The sequence below is a fragment of the Mirounga leonina genome, unplaced genomic scaffold (assembly GCF_011800145.1).
Source record: "Mirounga leonina isolate KUSES-001 unplaced genomic scaffold, KU_Mleo_1.0 Mir_174, whole genome shotgun sequence".
Taxonomy (NCBI): Eukaryota; Metazoa; Chordata; class Mammalia; order Carnivora; family Phocidae; genus Mirounga; species Mirounga leonina.
This window is the reverse complement of record NW_023270451.1, coordinates 36,195,227-36,218,324: the sequence shown is the minus strand read 5'-3', so window position 1 is coordinate 36,218,324 and position 23,098 is coordinate 36,195,227. Positions and strand designations below refer to the sequence as shown.

Sequence of the window (23,098 nt, the reverse complement as noted above, 5' to 3'; positions counted from 1 at the left end):
CATCATGTCATCTAGAAACTTCATTTTAACAGCACAGCTTTGTCCGAGGAGATATGGCAAAGTTGAATATAAAAATAGATGATCTCTAACTCTAACAGGCCAGTAATGGCAAATGAAATAACGGATTCAATTTTACTTTTATGTAGCATGAGGTTCAAAACTGTTTCTTTGATCCATAATTTCTTTTCTTCACTCACTTGCCCATCGTGAAAGAAAATTCCCTTTTTCAATACATTTTTTTCTAGAGAATTGAGAGACAATCAACATGCTTTGCAACATAAACGCTTTATTTCAGCCACTATTATGAATGTGTTGAATTAAAAAAAACTTTCCAAGTAAAAATGAAATGTGGTGGTCATTGAAGCTATATCTACTTTAATATGAAGTGGTTTATGATTCGTTATATTTAACTGAGAATAAAACTACCCATCCTGATGAGGATAGCCAGAAAATCACTATCATATCAGCACAGTTTCAAGGAAAATATGAACTATGTTAGCACAGTAGCATTTTCTGTGCTAAACCACAAAATAATCCTTTTAAGAGACTCCAGTTGTTATTCTTGAACAGGTGATTGAAGTAGAATAAAAATATCCAAGAACTGGTGGTAGCAAAGCAAATCATCAAACTTTCAATCCATGTACAAGGAAAATACATTGTTTAACCAGAAATAGATTTCTTTCCACTCAGTCGCCCAACATTTAATATTTGTTTTCTTGATCATATTTCTATATATTTTAAAGAAACCTTAATTTTGACAAAATTGTATAAATCATTGAAGTTTATCAAAGTATTAAGTTCAATGTGTTGTTTAGCTCATTATCTTGAGTGTGGGGCAAGTAGCATCATTTCTACTTTCTAGCATGTATATCTTGTGTAATGGCTAGTGAATTTCAGTGAAAATTGTTTCATCTGAGGTCATTAAATGTGATGTGGCAAAATTTTTAATAAGCTCTCTTAAAACAAGATTGGTCCACCATCTTTCATAATCTCTTCACCCAACACTTGCTTGTTCTTCTGGCCACTGGTTTTATCTGCTTCCATTACAACCATGGTTTCAACATTTTCCATTACATAATTTAAAATTGAGAAATTCTACAAGAGCCTTTTTTTTTTTTTTACTCTTAGTCTTTTCCCAGAATAAACGTTCTTGGACAGAAAGGATTACTAATAAAGAATTCATTAACAAGCATCTAGGTCGGTGCTGAGAGAGGAACAGAAAGAAATGAAACAGAGAAACAGAGACAGAGAGAAAAGCAGATGGAAAGAAGAGGTTTTCATTCATGTATTCATTTTAGGGATCTTTTAACAAACCCCTTTCCTTCTTTACCAGTAGACTGTTTTATTTCCCTTCTATTCTCCCTCTTAGGAGGAAAATTGAATGCATTCACATTTAGTCTGATCGCTTACACTATTGAATTGTTTATTCCAACTTATTTTATAGTTTCACTTTATTTCCTTTCATTTTTTTTTAAACTTCCCTGACATCTCTTGGTTCCCTCTTTACTGTCAAATTGTATTTTTCTCTTTATCTTTATTTTCTCAGTCTCTGTATTTTAATGCACAAAATTAGAGTTGTACTTTCCGTCAATATCTAGAACTAGTTAGCTTTTCTGTTACTCTGCTAAATGATAAGAGTTTTAGAATACTACTTACATCTTCTTTACCCCCACCTCACCCTCTCTCATGCCAGAATCACCTGGGATATTCATTCGAAACAGGTAATTAATTTTTCCAATCAATACTTTTGAATCTAAAAGATATACTGTTTTGTTTTATTTTGTGCTTTTTCTCCTACATTTCTTTTTTATCTCCTGGCTTTCCCTGCTTGTTTTCCTGAACAGCTTCTAGTAATTCTTGTAGAGTGTGTCATGTAAAATGTTTTGGAGCCTGTATTAGTTTCCTATAGCTGCTGGAACAAATTACCACAAATTTAGTGGCTTAAAACAACAGAAATATATCCTTTCTCGCAGTTCTGGGGGCCAGAAATCTAAAATACGTCTATGGGGCTAGATTCCTTCTGGAGGCCACAGGGGAGAATCCATTTTCAGCTCACAGAGGGTGCCTACACGCTGGGCCTCAGGACTCTCCTCCCCCTCACAGCCAGCAGTATGGACTCTTCACAACTCTCTTTCTTTGTCTTTTTGTGTCTTCTTGGAACCTTCTGTCTCTTTTTACCTTCTTCTCTTCCTCTTAAAGGACTCTTGTGACTATATCTAGGGCCTACCTGGACAATCCACAATAATCTCATTTTGATATTCTTAATTTAATCACATCTGCAAAGGCTTTTTTTTTTTGGCCATATGAGGTAACATTAGTGGATTCTGGGGATTAGGACATACATCTCTTTGGAGAGCCATAATTCAGCCCACCACAGTGCTTTTGCCCAAATGATCCTGTGTTTTTTGTAATCTCTTGTGTGAATGAGAATTTGACTGGATGTCAAAAGTTGCAATGTGCTTTATCTTCAGAATCTTGCCAGTATTTTATCTTGATATTATTCTTTATGCTGTTAGTGCAAAAGGCAGTCATTCTAGTGAGGAAATGATTGTGCTGTTACAGTGATTATCTTTGGTGCAGATATGTTTTTCTACATTTCCTCTAGTTAGAGTTGCAGTCCATATTTGCATAAATCCTGGAAACAGTAAGCTTTGCTACCCCTTTGCCAGGGGCTTAAAGCATTTGCTTCATAAGAAAGAAAGCCTAAGGACAGTGCAGAGCTTTGCACCGTCCCCTTCCTGCCCACACACCCATTTATGTGACAACCCACGTCCCTTCCTCCTGTCTCTGCAACAAAAGATATAGTTTGTGTGTCCAGAATTTCCTTTGAGGGCCTTATTCCTCTTTGAACTGCTTATTCCATTGCCTTGGACTTCACTATTCTGATGGGCTCTCTCAAAGTTATCAATCTCTTAGTTTTTCTGCTTTAGCTTATTGTTTAAGTGGGAATGACATCTTTGTTCTTTCTCCATCTTAAGCAAAAGCAGAAGGCTCCCTGGACCTTTCATGAAGAAAATCCACTCAAAATATAGAATGCTAATTCCATAATAGCTCCATTTCATCCTACAATGAGTGACAACCTTAGTTATCTACTGAGTTTAATCTAAATTGGAATCAAATGAATTCCAGTTGGACGGCTAACTAGTTTTATTACATAGTTGCACTTCCTATCATTAGATCACTTGATCTATATAACTTCATAGTAAAAGCAAAGCAAATAACTCTCCTGGGTTTAAATAGCCCATCTTCTCAGAAATAAAATTATATTGTCTCATGTAATATTGTCTATCTAATTCAGATATATATGTCTCCAGCCATCAATTTTACTTTTTTAAACTGATTTGTTTTTCACTTGTTTCATAATGTAGTGTGAGTGCTTTGCATCCTTGATAAAGTTATATTGAGCAAAAAAAAAAAACTATTTTGAAATAGAACAAATTCCCTTTATAATAAGGTACACTTAATTGTAGACTGTAATACAATTGATTGATCTTATAGTCATTCTTATTACAACAAAAATTAATAATGGGAAGGGCAAAGAGAGCAATTATAGATGGCCAGGTGTTCATTGAACACTTCTGGTTGGATTTGCTAGTCTGATGCCCTGTACTAGCACTGAAAAATCCTTTTGAAGAGCATTTCAGTACAATATTAGAAATAAATTAACTCACTTTTTTTTTTTAGGTTTTTTTTAAGATTTTATTTATTTATTTGAGAGAGAGAGAGAGAGCACAGCAGGGGGAGGGGCAGCAGAGGGAGAGGGAGAAGCAGGCTCCCCGAGGAGCAGGGAGCCGATGTGGGGCTCGATCCCAGAACCCTGGGATCATGACCTGAGCCGAAGGCAGACGCTTAACTGACTGAGCCACCCAGGCGCCCCAACTCAGACACTTTAAAAAGCCTTAGATTACATGGGTGATTTGTGACCTTGATGAGTGACCTTGAGCAAGTCACTAAGCCTGTCTGGAACTGTACTTCCCCACATGCAAACTGCAAGGACTGAATTAAGTCATCTTTTAAGATCCCTTGCAGTGCTCTGACTTGGAGTACAGACAGCCCATGAAATTAAAAGATCATTTACTGCTTTTTTGTGCTTCTTTTACACTTCTCTATAAACTGTGATGGCTAAATTTCAGCTAACATCCCTTACAGCCTCCTCATAAATGTTGTGATTTTATATACTGCCCATTATATGGGTAACTTTTTTCTCAGATTAATGGTTTCCTCCAGGGAATGTAGATTTTTGGATACCCTGACAGAAGTAACTATCCAGAAGTATTTATTCTCTAGGCCTGACTGGGAGTGGAAATATATTGTTTGATTCCCCTTGTATTCTACCTTCCCCCCGCTTCCCCAAGCCCTGAAATTCCTTTCCTTAGTGGACCATAGAAGGAAGCAATTTTATTGCCACCTAGATGTTCTAACCAAGTGGCTGGGAAGGAGAACTCAGCTTAAACTCCTGAGGTCCACTCAAGCTTGGCTGTGAATAAATAATGGCAATGTTTATAGATTTCAGAAGAGATCCAAGGAACACAAAACTACATTGCTTTCAAATTATTTCAGGAATGAGTTCTGGGTGAATGGACTTTCAGGGTGAGTAATGGGTTAGTCAGGCAAGCAAGGAGCAGGGCATGCTGAGGCTTTGATCTGAAGCTTGGCAGCACCAAGAGGTACAGAACTGTTCCAAACTGGAATGGCTTGAGCACAGCCTTGATAGACACGAGATAGGATCAGTAAGGAAGAGTCCTTAAGGACTCTTAAGGACAGGTTCATCTGGACCCAGGACACAAAGGGGGATGGGGGTGACAAATGGTTACTCAGAAGTAGATATTTAAAACTTCTGAAAGGTATGTGAGTATTCAAGTTTTATAAAGTTCTGAATTTTCATCTTCTCATGGTTTAAGGTATTAAAATTATTTTATCAGATCAATTTATATAATATGTTAACCCTTGTCTGTCATAGGCTTTCTAAATATGATCCCAATTTATTTTTTTGCCTTTGAGAGGTATGTTATTTTTTACTATTGAAAATATAATTTTATGTATTAATATTTATAAGTATTTTCCATTTTGGTCTGTGACTTTGCTGTTATGTCTAGTAAATCCTTCCCACTCCTCTAAAATTACATAAATATTTAACTTTGTTGAGTATTAATTTGAAAGATCATCTATATTTTAAGCAAATTGTTATATATCCTTGGTTTCTCTGATCTGTCTTTCTGCATCGTTGCCTGCTTTGTAATTATTTCATTCCCTTATATGGAAAAATCCCTGCAAAGGAAAACTTCCTTAACTCATTATGTCTTTATCAAATTTTGTTGGTGTTTCTCACACGCATTTCATTTATTTCATATAATTCTAAGATTATTTTTACGTATATATTTAAAAAGTCTACCCATGTGTGAAACTCAGTTAAAACCACTCATATTATTAGTTCTGACTTGAGATAGCACAGTTTAAAAGAAAATCAAAGGAAAAACTTAACTGCATTCAAAGCTTTATCTGCTAGTCTGAAAGCCCTTAGTGGGCTTATTATTTATTAATGACTATTATTTTATTGATATGGTTTGTTTCTAGCCAGATGTATGTATAAATGCACATTCAAATGGCTCTAAATGTTTCTAACCAAGTTAAATGATTTACCATTCTCCGATAACCAAAATATCTAATAGTGTGTCATTGGTAGACTATTTGATGCATCTTTTCTTTGCAAAGTGATTATGTCACCAACGTGCTTATTTACAAGAAATGACATGCCATCAATAGCTTCATCTCCTTGAGGTCTTCCAACATATCCACAAGGACCATATTTCTGGTAGAATGAGGAGGTCACCATTTTACCTGACATAGTTTGAGAGGTACAAAGAATGTCTCTAAAGAAGAACATTTCCCTTTTTGATGCCTTATCTTTTTGTTTGTGTGAGATTCACTACCTGTAGTAGAGGCCATTGATTTCGAATTGCTTAGAAATCAATTATGAATGAATGTATCACACCACTTTTCTCCTTAAGAAAGTAGAAAGAAATAGAAGACAGTGAAAGAAAATAGGAAGAACAAAACTCTACATTTATTTACTTCATAATTTTGCCTGGTGTAAAACTGACTCAGGTTTTGCTTAAGTACCACAGGTTACCTATATCAGTCTTGCAAAGAACACATTTTCACTAAAGTTAACATTTTTATCTCTTACCATTCTAGAATGAGGTATTTTCTTTTCCAGCTTTTGATGGGAACGTAAAATTTTCACCCTTCCCTGGAACAAGTGTCATGAGTGAGCTATAAGCTAAAAAAATAGAGGTTTTCTTGTCTTTGAATATGGAATAATTTTTATTCTTTTCCCTTTCAGTTTCTTCTTTGTGGCATATGTGGAATACTGTGCGCCAAAAAAAAATCTGGACTTGTCGTAAGTTTCTGCCTTGTTTATATTTTGCATTGAAGTATTTGAAACGTAGGAACCTGAAAATGGAAATGATGACAAGCCAACTTTCACATAGTGAATGTTACTCATTTAGGATGAAAAGAGGACCGACCGATAAATACTGGCTTTTTCATTTTCAAAAAAAAAAAACCATCAAGATTATTAGAGACTATGACAAAAGAAAAAGAAAGAAAAGCTTTGATATACTCTTTAAATGCATGAATATGCAACCCATAATGACTGCTGTGGTTGACAATCTCCACTTTCCCGGTTTATAGATGCCCAGACACTCACATGAATCCTTCAGTAAGCTAAAAAAGACATGGCCTGAGTTCATGGGAAATTTAACTGTTTCAATGTGGAACTGGGCCTACGGATTACTGGCTTTGACTGTGAAGTCAATTTTGCAGTGCGGCAGAACAGCTGGGTGGTTATAGTTACAGTGAATTCCCAATGATTTTTTTTATTTAATTTTATTTTATTCCTGTGAATGCAAACGTGTTTTCAGATGTTTTTCAGTACTGCCATGGGTTTCCGGGGTATGGAACATACTCCCAGTTAACTCTGATAATGGCTGGAGGAGAACTTCTGTATGCCGAAGGGTGGGTTCCCCACTTCCCTCCATGATGTTTTTTTGAGAGGTCAAAAGAGGGGAAAAGCATTGGTTATTTTTTTGTGTGCAATAGGAAAGATCATAGACCTTTTTTTTTTTTTTTTAAAGATTTGTATTTATTTTTGACAGAGAGAGAGAGCACAAGCAGGGGAAGCAGCAGACAGAGGGAGAGGGAGAAGCAGGCTCCCCGCCGAGCAGGTAGCCTGATGCGGGGCTGTATCCCAGGACCCTGGGATCATGACCTGAGGCGAAGGCAGACGCTCAGCCAACTGAGCCACCCAGGCACCCCAAGATCATAGACCTTTATAAGTTGACAAAATTAATACTACACTTGGACCCTAGAAAGTGGTCTTTGATCCTAAAAAGAGTTTTCCAGGAGGAGGCCAGTTATCTTAGGAGGGCAGGGATGGGATTATTAGTTATTTTTGTTTAACTACTTTTTTGAATCACATCTTTTTGTGTGAGGATAACTCTTGTGACCAAAAAATGAAGCACCCATTGCCTTAGACATGTGAGATGGAATTTTTTAAAGTTACATAAAGGGAAAGCATTAGATACAGATTTTGGGAGGCTTGTAATTTGCATCTATGAATCTTCTATCACTTTTTAGACATGGCCCTCATTCTCTCTCTACTTTTATTTTACCGGCATCTTTATGGCTATATAATAACAATTTCTTGGAACTTAGAAGAAAGAAAGAGAGAGGAAGGAAGGAAGGAAAGAAGGAAGGAAGAAAGGGTGGGCAAACAAAGAAAGAAAGAATGAGGGAAGGAGAGGAAAATAGAGGGAGGCAGAGGAGAAAGGGAACAGGGGAAGGAAAGGGAAGGGAGATGTCTTCATCTATTTGGGCTGTTATAACAAAGTATCATAGACTGGGTGGCTTATAAACAACAGAAATTTATTTTTCACAGTGCTGGAGGCTGGACCCAGACTAGGGACCCATTTTGTGTAGCTAGGTTCTGGTAAGGTTCTCTTCCAGGTTGCAAATGTTTGACTGTGTCCTCATTTGGCAAAAGGGGAAAGAAAACTCTCTAGAATCTCTTTTATAAAGACACTGACCCCATTTATGAGGACTCCACCTTCCTGACCTAATTATCTTCCAAAGATCCCACCTGCAAATACTATAGTATTGGGGATTAGGCTTCAACATTTGTATTTAGAGGGACACAAATATTCAGTTCATAGGAGAAGGGAAGAGAAAGAATTTTTAAAAAGGCACTAGTGTCTTTTTTCTGTCTTTCTAATTCTCTTAAGAGTTATTTTAAAAAATCATAAGAGCTGAACCTTTTATAAACTACCATTCACTTTAACCTCTTTTACCCTCTGATATTCCCATAGATGACATTTAGCTATCAAGGATTCTCTATCCTTCAATCAAATTGCATGATAATTTCTCCACTCCAAATATCTCTCGAGTCTAAATTCTCTAGTCTGGTGAGATTTGAAAATCATATATGGTTATAAATGTGGGTATAGATTTTAATATTTTAATTCTTAGGTGAGAATGTTCTGTTCACACATGTTAATGAATGCCTTTCAAGAATGAATGAGACTAATATCAGGAGAGATTACATGTTTTCTTATAATAGTCAAATAATTTGTCATTTACTTTCGTAAATAGTATTCATTACTTGAAGGCTAGAATGTAACATTTTCCCATATTTTCTAAGAATGAGTCAACACCAAAATATTTCCCAAGAAACTGCATGCTATCTGAATATACTTTAAAGGTAGTATATTGATTCTATGTGAAACTGGGAGCAACAGGTTCCCACTTGGGATGATTCAGTTATTTGGTCGTTGATATTCAGCATTATATTTAATCAACTATAAAAAGATATTCATCCATCATTGGATTTTCAGTCTTGACGACAAATACTGTGAGACAGACACAATAAAGATGCTGAATTAAGTTAGAGAAACAAAACAAACTATTTGTAATTCTTTCTGCCCACCATGCTATTTCATTATGCTATTTCAGGTATCTGTGGCCTTACCCTTTTCTGGGAACTGCATGCACTTAGTTTAGATGACATGTTATCAAGGAAGCCTTGTCTGAAAACCCTGGCTGGGCTACATTCTCCACCTCCCTATTCCAAGGGCAACCAATTCATCCCTCTTTTTTTTTTTTTTTTAAGATTTTATTTATTTGACAGAGACAGACACAGCAAGAGAGGGAACACAAGCAGGGGGAGTGGGAGAGGGAGAAGCAGGCTTCCTGCAGAGCAGGGAGCCCAATGCGGGGTTCGATGCCAGGACCCTGGGATCCTGACCTGAGCCAAAGGCAGATGCCCAACGACTGAGCCACCCAGGCGCCCCTCATCCCTCTTTCTTAATATTTGCCATGCCATGTTGAAATGTGGGATCTTCTCTCACACAAGACTGCAGAGTACTCAAGGGCAATAACTCTGAGCTATTCTTTTTTGTAATGCCAACAGCTGCCTCACTCAGGGCCTAACAGATGCTAGGTGCTCAATAAGTGCTTGCTAAACTCAGCTAAATGGCAACAGCAAATAATTCCTGATAGTGTAAAATTAAATGCTAAATTAAATTACATAGCTGTTTGCCCGATGGAATTATACCAAAGGAGGAGATCAACAAATCCAGGAAGGCTTTCTGAAGCAGTTAGGACTGCCTTTGGGCCTTCCATCTAGGAGTCCAAGAAAGAAGCAATATCATTTCCAGGAAATGGAAAATATCATTGAGGTGGGAATGAACAAGTTGTAGGATTGGCAAGAGAGAGGACTGTAGTGGAGACCATGTTCTGGAGAAAAATGGAAATAAATGTAGATAATTAAATTAGTATCACACTCTAAAGTATAAGGAAAGCCCATGGGGGAATTTAGACAAAATGCAAATATAAAATAAAATCATTAAAGCTTTTGGAATATTCAGTTACATTTATGATATTTAGGTAGAATAAAACCCCGGAGGTCTCTTAACAGAGACCCAGATCAAACCAATAATAGGATCAAAAGCAAAGCCACATCCTGTGTTTCCCCAAAACAACCAGATGGTATTTTTGGAATGTCTACTGTGTATTCTTCATTGTGGTGCCACAGAGTAACAAAAGATTTGTAATATAAAGGGCCAGTTCACAGGGAGTCCCTTAACTATCCTTTGGGGAAATCGATACACAATAAAACTCCTAGGAATGAAAAAGAGAAGTAACCAAATTCCCCCAGATCATTTAGCTAGAGAGGTATAAAGATCTGCAGTTTGGTGAACTCATGACAGTTCAATGAGAAGATATTTAGATATTTTAGGGGGATTAACATAGTGAAACTGGATTTAGAGTCAGAAAATCTGGATTCAGTCCCTACACTTGAATGTTACCTGCTCACCATTCCTCCAAAATGTATATTACGATTTCTCTCAGAGGTTTGCTGGGCGGGTTAATTGAGATAGTATCTGTTCAAGTTCCTAGCATAGTAAGCACATGATAGATAGTAAGTAAATATTATTTAAATCTGAATCTACCTTGAAGACAAATTTTGCTTATTTCAGTGTTTTCAAAAGATGTATCCCTGGCCTTCATACAGTCAGTGATTAATTCCGAAACACTGTGGTCTGCGCTCTTTCCACTGAGTCCGATTGCACAGAAACTTGGTGAAAGGTTAGCTTCTGTCCTCTGAGAAGCACCCAAAGCTCCTTGCCTTTACTGTAGCTCAGCTATCCTTGAGGTGCAGCCAGGACAGTGCACTGTGTCCTGGTCAGCTTTGTTTCCTCGACTTTGACACTCCCTTTCTTTTTCTTATCAGATGATCCTTTTCTCCGCCTGCTGCATCTGTGGACTCATTGGGGGCATCCTGAATTTTCAGTTCCTTCGGGCAGTGACAAAGAAGACCTCTTCCCTCTATCCTCTGCATCTCGCCTCCATGTCCCTTGCGTGCATCGGGATCGGCGGCTGTACCCTCTCTTCCTGGCTCACTTGTCGACTAGCCAGCTACGAACAGAGGAGGATGTTCTCTGAAAGGGAGCATTCTCTGCACCACTCTCATGAAATGGCTGAGAAAGTGAGTTTTGTAGCTCTTCTGTTCACTGCTAGCATGGTATGAAGGCTGCAGTCAAATCTTGGTCAATCATCTGGCAGCTTTAGAAGAGAATTTGAGGAATTGGATTTTCTAAAACTTTGGCCCTAGTGGGCTAAGAATAGGAATTTTTTATTTTTTTTTTCTCTGCTATTTGGGGTACACCTATTTTCAATAATTTCAGAGCTCTCTATCTATACCAAAACCCAGTTCCTAAAATAGCATTCCATAAAATATTGAATGCCTTATAAATATGGATTTTTATGTGTTGTACTGAGGAAAAACACAAACTAAATACCCTCTCAACTCAATAGTGCCAGTTGTAGAAATCTGATGAATTCCCCTTTCTAGCTCACCTCCTGTGCTTGTAATTAGATGCATTTGATTATGTAAATTAGATTTTGAAGCATAAAAGGACCTTTTAATAAGGCAACAAAAAGCCTTGCCTACCAGGGCAGATATTACAATCCACATAAAGCTTCATTAAATTCTCATCTAAACTTCATGCATATTTCGGTAGCTTTGCCTATATTTTAAATAATATTCTTGCATAATTGTTTCATGAAACTCATTCAAACAGGAAGTAACATTTATTGCTTGAAGGACAAATGATATAGTGAGCTGTCTGTGTTTCTATTGCATGTTGCACATATTTCTTAATTCAGTTCCTGTTACTGGATCTATGAAGGAAAAGATAAAACATCCGTAAACTAACCTGGCTAAGATAATGGCCACATCATATTTCACTTGATATCATGGAAATAAAACTGCACAAGCATGGAATAGAAGACAGAGTAGCAAGAGTTACTACTGCATTTTTCTTCATATTGTTATTTTGAAGAAAAAATATTTATTCCATAGTTTTAAGTGTTTCCATTTTGTATGCAATCGATACATTCAAATAAAGAGAGTAGATATCCTTAAGTTGCTCCATGAAACAGGCAATTTGAAACAGATATACACATGTTCTTAAAAAAAAAATATGGTACTATTAGCAGGCCTGATAATTTAAAGAAATGGGTTGTTAAAAATAGATTACCATTGTGTATTTGGATAGTGGCTCATTTGTGCTCTATTTTTATACTACTGTGATTTCGTTTTTTTGTGTATATGTTTGTACAATATTTATTATATGATTGTTATATTTATATTAGAGATTGAGGGCTATTGAAATAACCGACTTGCCCAGCTGCCCGGTGGTGCCCCCGACACCAGAGTTACCTACAAGGTACGCTGATTTCTAGGGAGTTACCATGTTGTGATGTCACCTCAGGAAGCAATGCTTCTTCCTAGGAAGGCATGATGTCAGCAGATCAGTCTGGACTGATGCTGTTGATGTCTGTTTCTTCTCAAAGTATCTCTTTCATGAGAACTACTTTGAGGACCCAACATAAACCTACATGGCAGAGTCTTGCAGCTTAAAATTTGGTTGAGTATTTAAAATATTCAGCCTCCTGTAAGCATCCAAACACATCTCTGTTTGGATGATTCATGACTCCTTTATTTTCTGCTACATTGTGATTCTGACTCAATACCATCATTCACAGACCAGAGTTTTGCTTATAATAGGTGTGTCTGATGAAGACAAACTGTATCTCCCTTGTGCCAAAACTGCATGAGCAGATAACATAAGATTGACACTAATACAGTGAAAATGCTGTATGAGAGCTGTCTTTTTACAAGATTATCTGATGTGATACATTTCACATTTATTTCCTATACTTTGGGCTGCTAAAAATAAATAGTCGCCATTCTCGCTTTGGTTAAACAATATAATTGGAAATGCAGAAAGTCACATTGATACTATGGCCCAATGGCAGAAAGTATATCCACTTGCAAATAGTCACATTTGGTCCTGCCCAAATTTAGAGTATATTCTTCTTGCCAAATTGGACATGCCTATTTGCAAATAAACTAAAAATGCTAATGCACTTAAAACCTAATTTTTGCTTTTCTCCTACCCTTGATTTTCCTGTGTCCATATTAGTGTGAATTTAGTTAGGAAAACGCTTTTTAAAAACTAGATTTTTTTTTTTTAAGATTTTATTTATTTATTTGACAGAGAGAGAGGGAGAGAGACAGCGAGAGAGGGAACACAAGCAGGGTGAGTGGGAGAAGTAGGCTTCCCGTGGATCAGGGAGCCTGATGCAGGGCTTGATCCTAGGACCGTGGGATCATGACCTGAGCCGAAGGCAGACACCTGATGACTGAGCCACCCAGGCGCCCCTAGATTTTTTTCTTAATCCTGCAATAAAATATTCTCCATTAGATTAGTTTTTATGGTTTTTAAGCTACTTTTTGAATGCAAATTCATTTTAGAAGAACAAGCACCTAAGAATCTTACTTCTATCATCTCATTAGGAAATTATTTTTATACTATTGTGAGGAATAGAAAAAGCTGTATGAGTAAATTTTGTTAAAGATCACTTTTGAAGAATCGTTTCTATTTAACTTGCCACCCATAGTGAGTTCGTGAATGAAGCCTCAAATCAGGTTTCCTGCCTATGAACTTAACCTCAGCCCGATGACCCCACTGTGTTTCCACACCTACTTTTACTGTGTGCATGCCTAGTGAGCCAGTCACTGAACCATCACCAGGCCATAGAAGCAGGCTGCTGGCGCCAAAGGACCTTCTTCGCTTTCTGTCAGAGTCTTTACCCTAAAGGAGTTTGAGTTTCTAGGCTTTTTTCTTGTATCTCCTCGGCACCTTACTTGGGAGATATAATGGATACCCAGGAATGAGATAACTCCTTAGGACCTGGAAGGGGCCAGGCACTTAGCCTGGCAAGACAGATCTTTTTTTTATTTTAAAGATTTTATTTATTTATTTGACAGAGAGAGACACAGCGAGAGCCAGAACACAAGCAGGGGGAGTGGGAGAGGGAGAAGCAGGCTTCCCGCTGAGCAGGGAGCCCGATGCGGGGCTCAATCCCAGGACACTGGGATCATGACCTAAGCCAAAGGCAGACACTTAATGACTGAGCCACCCAGGTGCCCCATGGAAAGACAGATCTTGATGTGAGAATGGGACAGGGCCCCAGTGCCTATTGTTTCCTTTCTCCAAATTTTCTTGGAAGAAATTCTACCACATCTTTCAAAAGACAACAAAGTTTTCAAAAGCAAAGTTTAAAACCAGGCCAATTTCTACCTTCCAATCCCTCATGGATCTTCCTCCTAAGCAACTTTCCAAACCAGCCAAAACAAGAAGCAAGTATCTTTATTCTATTTCATTTCCTATATTGAATCTTCTAAGAGAAGAGATTCAAAATAGGGCATGGACACCTTTCATTTTTCAAATGAATATTTGCGAAGAATTTCTAAAGTTTACAAAAGCAAACATTTTTAATTCTCCCGAACAGAAATCAAATATAAACTGATAGGCTTGAGATAAATGAGCAATAATTTGCATTTGAATTTACTACACTTTTGCAAATAGGCTTGTTCAAGTGTGATAAGATTTTTAGATAGTTTTGCCTAAATATTATTTATAATAAGGCACACTAACCATGATAAATGTGAATGGGCTTCACATCTCATTACATTTTAATGTTTAGGGAGGAGTTTAATGTTCAATAAAACATATGAATTTAAAACATCTTAATTTTTCTTAAATTAACATTTTCTCAAATTACAAATGGAACTTACGTTAGTTCATCCTTTCTATCTAAATTTTCATTTGCCTTCCATGTAGTTTTCCTTATTAGCATCCTCGAAATTGATCCCTTAAGAAACATATTAAGAGGTTTCACTATTTGTTTGGTTGGGCTTTTTTTTTTTTTTTTACTATATGAGTGATAGTGTCATGAAAACCAATCTTTCCCACTGTGATTTATTTGTGACCCACCATTACATATAAGCAATGATCCCATTGTGGGCCTATTTCATTTCTTTGCAAAAAGGCCACACATTTTTCTACAGAATGAGGTAACCTCTAGACTAGATTGGCACTTTGTTGACATGCTCAGCAGAGAAGCCAATGCAAGGGGGAAAAATGTAGGCATTTAACCATCTTCTTCTTTCTAGGTGAGGTCTTTCCAAAATAAAGTTGAGAAACAAAAGGAGAGACTCAGGGGCCTGGGGACAGATTGAAGTGTTTTTGTGTGTAGAAGACTTTGGCCATAAAATTTCATTTTCTCAAATGCAACAACAATATCAATCGTTGTCCTTCCCCAAAACTCAGCAAGTTTTTCAGTGGCTTGAAATTTGTTTTGCAAACCCATTAACTGAATCAGTATCTTACTCTGGAAGTAAATTTTAACTAATTCATCTTATTTTCCTAACAGGAAATGACAGACAACATGAGCAATGGAGGACCACAACTGATATTTAATGGAAGAGTATAATCAATGTTTTAAAGAACTGAACATTTTTTAGGATTTTCATGAGGAAAGGAAATACCAAAGGAGTAGGGGATAAAATTAAAACAGTTCTTGCATTTGTTTTTATCTATTGTGAGCACCCAGTATAATCATTCTCCCTCAGTTTTGCCTCACTTATTTCTTCAGCTTTTTTTGGGGAGGGGGGGAGGTGAGAACCTTTCAGAAATGTTCTGGTGCAGGAATTTGAACAGACTTTCCAGATTGTTCTAAAGACTTTTCAGGGGAAAAAAAAGGAGGAATAAACAGAAAGATTAATATTCTACAAAAACACTATTTGACTAGCATGAGTATTAGATTTGTAATGACGTATTTCTTATAAATAATCAAAAGTGCAAATATCAAGAAATAACAATAACTTATTGATGTCTTTGTTTTGAAAGACAATGACTTCAAGAATACCACAATTCAAAACCTCAGTAATGCCTTGTTGTAAAAACATTATAATTATTTCCAATTTGTGAATGAATTAATTTCATAATTTATTTGTAAATGACAAAAAAACCCTAAAGCATAAAAAAGAAATTTTTTTTAGAGAGAGACCATACTAATCTGTATGATATTTTTGCATTTTTGCACAGGGTGAAAAGTTATAATGAATATCCTTAAGGAAAATAAATATGTTTTGATTATACCATGCAGATTGATCTGCATGTTCATGAATGAGCCTAAGAATAAAATACAGTATGTGTGTATGTGTGTGTATATATACTGTAAATATAAAAATATATACAGCATATATTTATAGCATTCATGAATGTAAATAGGTAATCAAAAAGAAATTGTAATGCTCTTGGGGTATTATCAAGATCTATTCCCAAAGAGATGGGAAAGCAATTTTTCAAGGCTTTTCTATGTCCACAAAATCACATGTTTGATTTCTACTAAATTTGTTCATTTTTATTCTTTTTATTATGTCTGCTGTGTGTAAATATCATTGTGACTGATATCTTTATGGAGTTGAGTGATCTGAATAGTGTAGTATAAAGATAGATTACTTATCTGGCTATTTTACTATTATGGTATTTATGTAATAACAATGATTAATACTGATTTATAAACATAACAACTTTAAAATCACATACTTCCACATTTATAAATACAGACATAATGACTTGTGATTTTCATGATACTTACATTTCAAATACTTTGCAGCCCAATTAAATTATATAAAAGGACAGACGATGTATGCCCAAAAGGTAAAGTTATAATTCACTTTGCTAGAATTTAATTTAGATCTTTTTAAAATTTTAAAATTTATGTGAAATAATACAGACAGACCATTTTTAAGAATACATACATCCAAAGAACCTGAAAGAGTTCTTTGTAGAAGGAAATAAAAAGATAGGCTTACATTTATATAGTTAGATTCAATCCTTCTCTTCCATAATGAAATGTTAAAATAGCCATCTATGACAATATGAATAGGCAAGAAAATAGCATGGTCTTTGAAAATATTTATGAGAATACAACCTCTGGTAACAGATAAAGAAATCTACTATTTTAAAATATGTGGTTCTCACTGTACTGTATACTTCTTTTTTTCCCCAAAGCTAATCAATTTTCAGCTCATTTTTATGAGTTACTTATTGAACCATAGTAAATTCAACCTTGAATATTCAGGATGAGAACATGTTATCATTTAGAAACAAAATATGGGTTTTAATTACGATAACAAAATAATAACTCCACTTAATGGAAATCTGAAGGTCTTCTCGTTTTAGAGCATCGTGATCATCACTTACCCTATTTGAGTCAACTCATAAAAAAAAATTCTGGCTGTAGAGAGTCAAAAGAAATAGCTGGGCTATGGTTGTTTGATGTAGTGTTTGAAGTCTCCTAACTCATATGAATAACTTCATTATCCAGTAGATTACAGAAGTTGCCCATAAATGCAACCTCAAATAGTGAATCAACATTATCACTATTCTTTTGATGCCACAAACAGGCATAGTCTTTATCACTGAAAATCTAAACTATATGATGCAGATATTTTGTATATATATATCACTCTACTGAATTTACACAAGGATGTAGTTTTGTACTGAAGGAATAACCACTGACTCTAATTTTAGGTGGCATTTCTTTGTAGACATATTTGTATAATACAGAGTTCTAATACATCAGTAAGATGTTTTAATGCCTTTTGAAATAATTTATGAAATCACCCATCAAAGGACAAAAGTAGGCATATCACTGCTTCGATATAGAGTTAAGAAGAGATGCAATCATGACAATTATCCAAATAGTCTACTGTGTATATAACCAGATATAGATATGTCTTTAAATGTAGTTCTTTTAACCCAATATTTTCAGGGCTCAGTTATTTAGAGGGATTCATTTGGGATGTAGAGTGATTCTTCCTGAGATAAGTAGGGGATGCTAGGAAGACATTGTTCAAGTACCTGAAAATTTCATTTTCACGGTAAATCGAACTACGAACTAGAATACTTTAAGTGACTACACTACAGTTTTGGTGTGAGCCTACCCTTGGGGGAAAGTAAATTAGGAAAAAAATATGTGACACTAGTGTGGTGGTGTGCTATAGAGACTAGCTAAAAAAGGTGAAGTTATTATAAGCATAAAAGAAAAAAAGTGGGCTCTGCTTGGAAAATTTTAAACATGTGTGTTTAAACACACACACACACACATACAATTGTTTGGAAGTGGAACATGGTATGATGACTCTATTGATATGTCTATGTAATAAAATGGTGTGCTTTGAAACTGCATATGGTGTGAACTCTCTTTCCATCGTGATAGAAAAAATAGTTTCCCCCACTAGGTTCTGAGATTGGCAGGGGACAGGATGCGGTGAATGAAGAGGCAGAGGGAGACCCAGCTAGTGGATATGGAATTCAGACAGGGTATTTTCTGAGACAGGAAAGATGAAAGTGTATTCAAATGTAGAGAGGGAGTAGGTGAAGATGCAGGACAAAACGAACATAAGAAAGGGAGGTCCCGTGGAGGTGGGCGTTAATAAGATACACATTGTAGGAGACAGATTTAGCTATAGATAGGACTGAAGTGGCAGGGGATCTCAGAGATGAAACCACAATATCCAGAGAACTCTGCTAACCTTGTGCTTGTCAAATTATTGCTACTGGCTTTTGGGGTGGACAGTAATTCATTGTGCAGACTGCCCTATGCGTTTTAGGCCATTAAGCATCTCTAGTCCCCCATCTACTAAATGTCAGGAAGATTCGCCGGGTGTTACAAACAAAAATGTCCTAACAAATTTTCACCTATCTCTTTGGCAGGTAAGTATTGCCTCCTAATTGAGAGCCACTGAGGAAAACCCGTGAACACAATCCCGAGCGGACAATGTTAATGCTACTTACAAATGTAGACTTGAATTGCTCAGAGTCATAAACTCACTATTCTAAGGTCTGCCTATATTATCTGATACAGTAGCCACTAACCTAACCACGTGTGATTAAATGTATGTATAAATTAATAAAAAAAAATTAAATATTCAGTTTCTCAGTTGAACTGAGCTAGCCACATTCCAGGTGCTGAATAGCCAAATAGGGACAACAGCCCCTCAGAAAGTGTTACCGGTCAACGCTAGTCAAAACCACAGAGAGGGCAACTATCCTTAACCCTCAGTCAACCAAGTATCATTATAATAAAATGTGAAAAAAATTAGTAAACTCTCCATGGAATTTGAAGCTGATGAAACAGTTAAATCCATGGACTAAGAAAAACTAGCAAAAATGCAGTGTAGGCCAAATCCATAAGGAAGTTTAAAGTTGCTAGAGTTTTCATGTTTTAAAAAAATTCTGTTCATGGAAATATTCTACTAAATAACTAAATATTTTATGTTTGACAGGTAAAATGAGATGTTGTGTAACTTCTATTTTTGAAGAAATTTACTCAGCCTATTACCATGCATCAATGAAAAATTCTGCATTTTTTATGCTTGGGAAGGTGAGAACAACAGTCTGCTGCCCTCTACTTTTTTCACTGACTTAAGCTCAAAAGTGGCATGTTTAGAAACCGTATGTCCAAGGCTACATTTTCAAAGATTATTTAGCAAACACGTTTCAGAAATTAAGATAGAGCATCTTAAGTACCATTTGGTTAGAACACAGTTTCCAAATAAAGTTTCAGAACTTGGCATCACTTCATTCTTGTCTTCCTTAAATCATTTTTTCTGGAAACATATGTAATATTTCTTACTCAAAGTATGTGACAGCCAAGAAATTCAATTATTCCAAAACCATAAATCACAGGTTGTGAGTTACTCAGAACAGAGGAAACTGATTCAGGAATTGCTTGATATGTGGATGCCTAGTAAAATTATACAAAAAAAATTTTTTTTAATTATTTTTGCCAGGAAAAATATTTACTGAATACAAGAGTCTTTTACTAGGAATATATTTCCCAAGAAATATATTGTAAAAAGTTAAACTCTGGATCTAAACAAATGGATTTCAATATTTTAATAGTTCAATATTGTCTACATTAACTAGTTATAGGCACATAGCCTTCATTTAACTGTAAATCCTGAAGAACTAGGTTCCATCTTTAAACTTTCCTTCACATCGACTAGGGACTATTGATTTTGAAGTTTTTTTCTTTATTAACACCCAGAGGCTCTAATCTCTTAGCCACATAATAAATTATTGCAAGCCCTACCTCAAAAGCTAAAATGTATTGTGTTACTGAAAATTGCCAGAGAGACTCTAGAATTTGGCTGAAGCTTCACAGAAAGTCCTAAAGTCTTGTCAAATTTGCATCAAGTGTTTGACTAACCTCAAGGAATCAGGACTCATGACTGCTCCTTGTTATTTATCAGTCAGGATATTTGTCCTCACCTATTCACTAAGAGGTCCTCCAATGTCATTTCACAATCCAGATGGAGGGCTGGAAGATATTCCTTGTGCTCTCCAAGATCCTTGCTCAGGAAAGAAAAGCTACAGATTTCTTTGTGGGGTCTCTACCATCCCCCACTCTGTCCTTCATTGTCAATCAGCCAAGGAAAGAGGTAACAATCAGTCTTACTCATGCAAATGTACTCTAAGGGCCCTATGCTATCTAGATGTGCACTCCCCTCATTAATATCTAAAATATCTTTTGAGATCTGGACTTCTGTGTCTTTTTTATCTTCTAATTATATCAATATTTTTACATTGATCTCTGAGAAAAAAATTAAGTTTAATTTTAAAAGGATCTAGGTCTTCTAAAATAAAACAAATTGCTGGAAAGAATTTTGTTTCCAAGTCATAATAGAGTTAGTGGTTATATTAGCCTATTGCTATCTGTCAGCAAAAAGGATGGCAGTGAAGCAGGTGAAAACCATTTATCAAGTGTTATTATAATGTGCATCATCTATAAATGTGAATATTCCTCTAGCATATTAATATAATTTATTTAATATGAATGTGGATAATGTGGTAAGACATTATTAATGTTTCACCTGAAAGGTAAGGTCATTCCTTGCTGTACCCATGAATCTTAGAGCCATTCAATCAAATCATGCAACTTATATATCCTCAAGTCCGTAAAACCACAAATCTATCCTATAGGAACCACTGTCCTTTATTTGTTCTGCTTCTTCTGATTTCAGATCCAAATTTCTGGTTCTGAGGCAGTGCTTTGATTTCAGTTACTGGTTCCTGCATTTGAACCTGAGACTTTATCCCTGCTGTTGTCAAGTTTTGATCGCGAGAGACACTCACCTCGCGCTAGGCACTCGGATTTGTTTAACAGGGCTCCTTACCCCTGAATCAGCTGGTGAAATCCAGCCTTGGTCACGGAGCGGGCAGCAGCTAGTGACAAAAGCAGCTTCAACAAAAGTGTTAGTCACCAGCAAACAGGCATGTGCTCCAGCTGGAAACGGGAATGCAAAAGAAGGATCCCAGGCAACTAAAGAGAAAAAAGGAGCTCTCCATACCTTGAATGTAAAGAGGTTGGAAAATCTATGAGGTCACTGGAGACAGGCAGGGAGGTATAAGCGAGAAACTGAGGCAAGATTATTTTTTCCCCTGGGTTTCATCGGGGGGATTGGATCAGTAAGCTGTAGAGAAAACTAATTTTGTCATGAACAAAATTTTGTCTTTGTCAGATAAGTTCTTTTCTTGTAGTATCTGTCTTTTTCTTCTTTTAAATCTCTAGCTTAGCCTACTCATCTGTGCCAAGAACATTGGAGGAAGAGGTTTTATTCAAGGGAGCTGACACTGTGTCACTCTAAAGCTGATATGTGCATGACAGCAGAAATCACAAGAGACGTCAAGGGAAGCTTTCATTAGGCATTGGTCCTTCTCAAGTAGGAATACTCTTTTCAGTGTGACTCTTGGAGGTCTAGATTTTTATTTTATTGAGAAATTGTGTCTTTTATGTAGTATCTTCTCTTGTAAAGTTCTGCTCGCTGTTGCATTCTTTCACACCTGGGAAAGTCCCCTTTGCCACTGGATAAGGATGAATTCATTATTGTAATAATTTCCAAAGCATAGAGGTATTAAGAGCCCCTTGTGGCCATGAAAGGGAGTCTAGGATATGATCCATTAATATGCATTTTGTTTAATGACTTGAGAGTAAATTGTGTATCAAAATTTACCATGTCTAAATTTTGTTTTTATCTAATTTCCACCCTCAAACTTTCCATATCACATTCTTTGGAATGTATTTAGTGTCAAGGATCTGTGAATTCACACCCACACAAACTCTGCAGCTAGCAGGTGATTTATTAAATTACAGCTTTAAGGTAATAGTCAAAGAAAAAAAAAAAGGAAATGGTTTTCTATTTTTGTTCTGCAGTGAGCTAAAGGCAGATGGAAGTAAATGAGAATGTCCATAGGTATTCTTGCAAGCACCATGGTTAATTTTACTGGCTAGGTTACTTGGATTTGAAAACCTTTCAAAAGATGTTGAAACTTTGCTGCAGTAAAGTCTAGCTGGGGGGCGCCTGGGTGGCTCAGTCAGTTAAGCGTCTGCCTTCAGCTCAAGTCATGATCCCAGGGTCCTGGGATCGAGCCCCGCATCGGGCTCCTTGCTCAGCGGAGAGCCTGCTTCTCCCTCTCCCTCTGCCTGCAGCTCCTCCTGCTTGTGCTCTCTCTCTCACTCTCTCTATGTGCCAAATAAATAAATAAAATCTTTAAAAAAGAGAGAGAGAGTCTAGTTGGGAAGGAATTAGGGCCTTAGAAGAAATACCAACCCTAGTTTTCATAAAAGGACAGTAAATTCTATAAAGATGATATCATAGCTTCAGAAAGTAGCCCCACCCCCATCTTATACCTCCTTTACTCCTTCCCAACAACAGTAGTTCTCAAGAGTACACACGTACACACACATACACACTATTTGACTATTTTTTCTTTCTTTTTAAAAAAATTTTAATTCCAGTACAGTTAACATTCAGTGTTATATTATTTCCAGGTATACAACATAGTGATTCAGCAATTCCATACATCACAGACATCACCCAGTGCTCACCATCACAAGCGCACTCCTTAACCCCCATCACCTATTTCCCCCATCCCCCCCCCCACCTCCCATCTGGTAACCGTCAGTTTGTTCTCTATAGTTAAGAGTCTGTTTCTTGTTTTCTCTCTCTCTCTCTCTCTCTCCCTCTCTCTTTCTCCCTTGCTCATTTGTTTTGTTTCTTAAATTCCACATATGAGTGAAATTATATGGTATTTGTCTTTCTCTGATTGACCTA

General features: G+C 36.4%; 1 protein-coding gene across 3 annotated transcripts in view; it reads left to right on the top strand.

The window, feature by feature from the left end:
• The window catches only part of TMEM196 (transmembrane protein 196), a 51,039-nt gene extending 35,637 nt beyond the window's left edge, over positions 1 to 15,402 (top strand). For 2 of the 3 annotated variants that reach the window (XM_035021430.1, XM_035021429.1), the window contains exons 2-4: positions 6,344 to 6,400; positions 10,790 to 11,044; positions 15,343 to 15,402. In XM_035021430.1, the coding sequence (XP_034877321.1) occupies positions 6,344 to 6,400; positions 10,790 to 11,044; positions 15,343 to 15,402 (372 nt within the window). Of the gene's footprint in view, positions 1 to 6,343; positions 6,401 to 10,789; positions 11,045 to 12,213; positions 12,288 to 15,342 lie in introns of all 3 variants that reach the window. The other variant, XM_035021428.1, reaches the window with a different exon arrangement.
• Positions 15,403 to 23,098: the final 7,696 nt, after the last annotated feature.